Consider the following 6,285-nt stretch of genomic DNA (forward strand, 5'->3'; position numbering starts at 1 on the left):
AAAAAAAAAAAAAAAAAAAAAAAAAAAAAAAAGTTACCTTCCTTAGATGCTTATCCAGAGAGTTTAAGTGGATAGTAGCGTTCATCTCTTCAATTAATTTTCAGTGATTCTATGATCAGGAGACGCTTCTTTGCTATTCAGGTGACAGGGCACTGGCACAGGTTGACCAGAGAGGTTGAAGAGCCTCCCATCATGGAGATATTCCAAAGTCCCTAGGCATGGTCCTCAACCATTCTGTGATTACAAAGTTCCTTAAAAAGTAAGATGAAAAAGGGAAAGAAAAAATTCATATCTAAAGTGTTTTCTATATTAGTGGGAGAAAGAGCATACCTGACACATGAGAAAGGAATAGAACAAATCTACTTAAGTCAGAAGTAAGCATATTAAGCGCTCAAAAAGCTTTATTGATGCAAATGATGTCTTAAAAGTAGTACATACTGTTACAGCTTCAGAAGTTTGGGAGTTTTAGCTGAGAGAAAAAAAAAAAAAAGTATTAATACTTGGAGACTCATAACTATTACTATTATATTTACTTTGCTCTTTGTAGTTTTACTAGTAAGTTACGTTTTATCTAACTTGCAATGCATCCTTTTGTATCTTACTGTTAGTAACTAAACACTCACTACTTCATAAAATTCTACTGATGTTCTTTGGAAGATAGCAATGAGAATTGCTATTTCTGTTTGATAGATGGGTAACTGAGACAAAAATAAAGAACCAGCAATTTGCCCAGAAACATTGATGGTGGACTTGACAGTGGTGTCCACCTGCACGAGTTGTGGGCCATTAGCTAACCACTGGCCCATGATTCCTCTCTTGGTGCTCATGTGACAGGGTGGCAGCTTGAGTAGTATCATTCTGTGACCCATTGCCTGGTAACAGACAGTTTGAAAATCACTTTCCTGAAGCAAAACTGTTACACCTGTGTTTTTTTCAGAAGATCTAGTGTTAATTTATGTATATGTATATCCAAAATACAGTGTCACAAGCTCTACCAACTTTCTCAGATTCCAGTTTGATTTTCTTGGAAGTGTACTTGTAAATGTCTAGTAATGGTGAAAAATGCTTCCTCTAGGTGACTCTAACAGAAATAGAAAACTGGCACATACAAAACAGGCAAAAACTATGTGAACTGAGTGTAATCTTTGCATACAAGCAAAGATTGTGTACTATTTACTATGTATTTTCCCTAATAATCAGACTTATATATGAGGAATAAACCTAAAAAGAGCTCATTACTTAGGTTTTTCTAAGTAACTTGTTTAAATACTAGGTCTGACTCAGGTAGGGAGGTGTTCTTGATTTTAATTAACTCTATGACTTTTCTTTCAGATATAATTTTTAATTATTTTTACCATTCTTATTACTTTCTCCACTGCTTATGCCCATCTGTCACAAAATTTAGACTAAATGGAGTAAAATGACCAAAAAAAACCCCTCATAATTAAAAGTATGATTTAAACTTCAGCTATAAATTCTTGAAGTTTCATGGTGATATATTTTACTTGAAAATAAGCAATAATAAATTGATTTTGTTTTACAGACCTCTTACTTTCACTGAACAGTATTACATACTAACATCAAACTATATACCATGGTGCATATTACACATTTATGCATATCTTCAGCTGGAAATGTTGATTTCAGACATTTTTAAGTGGTACATCTTCTCTAGCTGCAAGAATAATTGCATGCAGCATCATGCTCAAGAGGCATAAATGTTCTTATTGGCAGAAATCTTGTGTGAGTCAGCTACAGTTTAAATGTTTGGATCTATTTTAATAACTACCCTGAAACAAAGGCTCTGTCTACATAACATATAATGCAGTGCAGTATCAGTATGGATCAAATGATCAAAGTAGTTGTAGACATAAAAACTTTAACATCTATGTATATGGATTAAGACTTATACTTCAGATTAAATTCACTTTGGGCCTCTGTCCTGGATGTCACCACCATTCATAGTGTTTGAAGCTGTTTGTCATCGGTGCAGACCCTTCTTTCTGCTTTAGGTGTGGAGACAAATTTGGTGCACACCTTGTTCCTTGGACATCTTCCAAAAATAATGTAGTTTCCATGTGCCAAAATCTCTCTTCAAAACCAGTGAACCAGTGTGTATTAAATGCTCAGGGGATTCACTTCAAAACTGTGGTACAGCTCCAATCCAAAGCATGAAAGCTAATGTAGTTATCATGGAATATTAGCTGTTTAAGCTGAAAACAAACACTGTAAATTTAGTTTTAAAATACTTTGCCCAGGAATTGTAGGTGGTGTTACAGATTTAATTTTATTGTTTTAACACTTCTTTTTCCTCCTAAAAATTCCTTAATATTTTATTACGTTAAGACTGGAATAACAGTACATAGTATGTACTATTTTAATACATTGTGAAATAGTGTAATGCAATAAACATATACAATGTTAATAATATATTATTTTCAAGTATTTTTATTCCAAATACATGCTGCAGAGAAGCCACAGTATGTCTTTTATCAGGTATTACTACAGGATGTCTCCTAAACCAAAAAAGCATATTTGAGGTGAGGGAAGGAAAGGAAGGTTGATGATTTTTGAAACTTCTCATCTATCACTGAGCTGAAACTCATCTTCCTGTGATACTGAGTAGTTGTTTGTTTGGTTGGTTGGTTGGTTTTTTAATTGAAATGTTAATGATAATATAGGTAAGATAGAGGTAGTTCTCTGGTTTCTCAATGTCTTTCATAGTTATGGGAACAAATTTTAGGCAGATGCTTTGAATTCAGTTTCATCTGGCATAAAATCTGATTTGTTAATACACAGGTTTATTTCTGTGAACTTCATGGGCAGTTGTGGTGGGTTGACCTTGGCTGGCTGCTGTATGTCCACCCACTTGCCCTCTCACCCCACTTCTCAGCAGGACAGGGGGAGGAAGTAAGATGACAAAGCCTGTGGGTCGATTAAAGGACAGGGAGATCACGTACCAAATACCATCACAGGCAAAACGTACGTGACTTGGGGAACATTAATTCAATTTATTGGCAAGCAAATTAGGTTTGGATGGTGACAGACAAAGACAAAAACTAACATGCCTTCCCCCTTGACCTCCCCTTCTCCCCTTCCTTCCTGACTCCTCTACCTCTCCTCACTCCACAGGCACCACAGGGGGATGGGGCATGGGGGCTGTGCTCAGTCCACCCCAGCTCTGCTCTGCCGCTCCTTCCTCCTCACGCTTTTCCCCTGCTCCTTTGTGGGGCCTTCCATGGAGATGGAAGGAGATGCCCAGCTGCTCTGCAACGGTGTCTCCACAAGCCACCAGGGAACTTCTGCTGTGGCATCTGGAGCACCTCCTGCCCTCCTTCTGCACTGATTTCTGCACAGCAGTTGGGGGCTGCAGGGATGTTTTTTCACACTTGTTCCTCACTCCTCTCTCCCACATGCAGCATTTTCCCCCTTTCTTAAACCAGTTTCCCCAAGTCACTGCCATCTGGGCTGTGGGGTCCGGCCATGCCCTGCAGTGAGGTCTCTGGAGCCGTCTGGAACCGGCTGTGTCGGCACGGGGCAGCCCCGGCCTCGCCGCACGCAGCAGCCCCGCAGCCCCCTGCCAGCACCGGGGCACCACGATCAAGGCATTGATCAGGCACAACAGCCTCACCTGTGCTTATTTCCTCACTGAACTGATGACGGTGACATACTTGCTTTTACTGGCCAGTTCAGCAGTGGAAGAAAAGCTCTAATAATCCATTTCATGTTGTTCTTCACAGTTTCAACGCTCTTAAGTATTTTCAAATTTGTAAAAATGTGTGGTTTCTGTCTTGTTCTAACCTAGAGACCTGGCTGCAAGGAACTGCTTGGTAGGTGAAAACAACATATTGAAAATAAGCGATTTCGGAATGTCTCGTCAAGAAGATGACGGAGTATATTCATCATCAGGCTTAAAGCAGATTCCTATCAAGTGGACTGCCCCAGAAGCCCTCAACTATGGTAAGGATGTATCTGTATCTTCTTACAGAAAAAGCCTATAGCATGAGAAAATAGGATGAGAAGGGCTGAAGGCTCAAGACAAGGAGAGGGAGATGGCTCCCCAGTTGCCATCAAGAGCCAAATAGACTCAAGGAATGGAGACTAATATAATCTATTGCATATCACTAGCAAACTAGAGCAGTGTGAAACTTAAAGCAAACTAAAAGAGGCCACCTCTGCCACCCCTGCAGCCCCCCTACTACAAAAGCCTTGCCACATAAACCCAATACAAATGCTCTGTTCAAATAAAAATGTTTTGAATATGCTAATGTTATGAGGCTAAATATTTTAACCTCATTTGTGTATAAAATACTGTTCCGCCCTCAAAAAGATTAAGGTAGCAACATTAGAATTGTTATTATGTAGCAATAAAATAATGCTCTGGTTATGTTGCCAACTGATTCTAGTGGATGGCCTAGTTTGTCTTCTAAATCATTAGCAAAATGAGTGGCAGGTTCTGCATATTTATGGCAGTGATTGCTCTAGCATTTCTCTGAAAATGGTAGAAAATGTTATTATTCCATGTTAGATAAGTCATTGCATTGGAGAAAAATAAAGTCACTGCTTTATATTTTTTTTTCAACTGCAGCTTTTCTTTACCTCCACTTTTATAAATTGCTATGCTGTTATCATGGAGGAAAATTCTATTATTTCTGCTTAAGGGAAGTGGTCCTTATGATGTAGTAGTTATTCCAAAACAAAAATAGAAACTGCTGTATTTAGCTTTTTAGCTTGCAGGTGAAACTAGAAAAAATTAGATTTTCTAAGTGTGCTGTGAAGAATCAGCATATGAAACGAATGATTTCATACTCTGAATGCTTTTCTCCCAACAAGATCTACTTGATTTCTTAGAAGAAAAAATGTTTTAAATACTTTATTTGAAACATCTGTAAATATTCCTATGATCTCTTAAAGCTTTCATTTAAACTTATGGATTGGAAATCATAACTTTATGGCTCAAAATTGAGAGCAAAATGCTTCTTCATTAACAGTTTTGCAGGAGTTAATGCCATTACACAGTAAGCAGATCTTCCTTTTGTAAGGCTAAAAAGAAATGTAGTTACACTAAGTGAGCCTATGTGATCAATTATTCTCAGAGGTGCTGATGTTGCTAGGGTTTGCCATGTAATACGCTTTCTCCTCTGGGTGTTCTACTACAACAGGTGTTTTGAAAGTTGAAATAATTTTCATTATTTCAGACGTGCATGCAGTTTATTTGATATATATGATAGAAACATATTGTTCATAGGCATATGCAGTCCAGTGAACTACATAAAGAGGGAAATGGTCTTATGTGACAACATGTTAATTTTGAGGGTATTTTTCTGCAGATTACGGGACACAAAAGTGTAGTTGATTAAAATCAAGTTGGTGTTCCCTAAAATGCATCCATACCCAACCAGTTTTAAGTGATTTTCTGTAGCATTTTGAAAAAAAAAGCTATCTTGGACATTTCTGAATGTGTTCAGCAGTCTAATTAACATTTAACTTTCAAAATGTGGTAGTAGGTTTTTGAGTGTTTTTGAAGGATCTTTTTTTCTGCTCACCTGAAAGATTCAAGTAGAAGTATTTGTTTTGTGTTTTACAATCCTAATAATGTGGTCCAAGGTACTGCATTCATTTGTGTAGTGACACTGAAGGTATTTAAGGATACCAGACTGAAACAGAACCAAATATGTAATGTTTCGAAACTAGTTGGCAGCCACTCTTAGTGCTGGTTCTTAGTGGCAAAATTTAAAGGTTGGAAGATGGGGGTAGGGTAATTTGCCCATCACACAAATGATACAGTGCTTAAGAAAGTAAGAAAAATTTAGGTTTGTATCGCCTTTGAATTTACACTGTACAACAAACTAATAGTAATTCAAAAAACAAAAAATCAAAAACAAAAATAAAAACAAAACAAAACAAAAAATTGTGAATACTGGAAACTGGATTAGGACAAGTGGAGTGGTTAGAGAGCTGTGTCTGAAATCGTAATGCAATCCCGATGCTTCTAAAGTTTGTGGAAGATTGAACCTTAGCTTCAGAGGGTACTGTTCAGTGCCATTCCTTAACATTATCTTTGCTTGGAATTACATGATTCCCATCACTTTCAGCAAGTGGAAAAACTGCTTTAAAAGTTCTTAATAAAGTTAAGATACATGTGTCAAGTGTAGGATATTTTTGCTTCTGGTTCTCTCAGAATTAAAATATACATTTAGTATGTATGTTTTTTGAGTACAACTTCATGTTGTTTGTTATGTTAATAAATCACTGCTTTTTTTTCTCTGAATGAATAAGCTATTT

General features: G+C 37.2%; 1 protein-coding gene across 4 annotated transcripts in view; it reads left to right on the top strand.

Moving 5' to 3' along the window:
• FER (FER tyrosine kinase) overlaps positions 1-6,285 on the top strand; it is a 196,345-nt gene that overhangs the window by 177,102 nt on the left and 12,958 nt on the right. For all 4 annotated transcript variants that reach the window (XM_035309387.1, XM_035309389.1, XM_035309386.1 and 1 more), the window contains one exon: positions 3,806-3,960. In XM_035309387.1, the coding sequence (XP_035165278.1) occupies positions 3,806-3,960 (155 nt within the window). The remainder of the gene's footprint in view (positions 1-3,805; positions 3,961-6,285) is intronic.

This window comes from Oxyura jamaicensis, chromosome Z, assembly GCF_011077185.1.
Source record: "Oxyura jamaicensis isolate SHBP4307 breed ruddy duck chromosome Z, BPBGC_Ojam_1.0, whole genome shotgun sequence".
NCBI classification, from domain to species: domain Eukaryota; kingdom Metazoa; phylum Chordata; class Aves; order Anseriformes; family Anatidae; genus Oxyura; species Oxyura jamaicensis.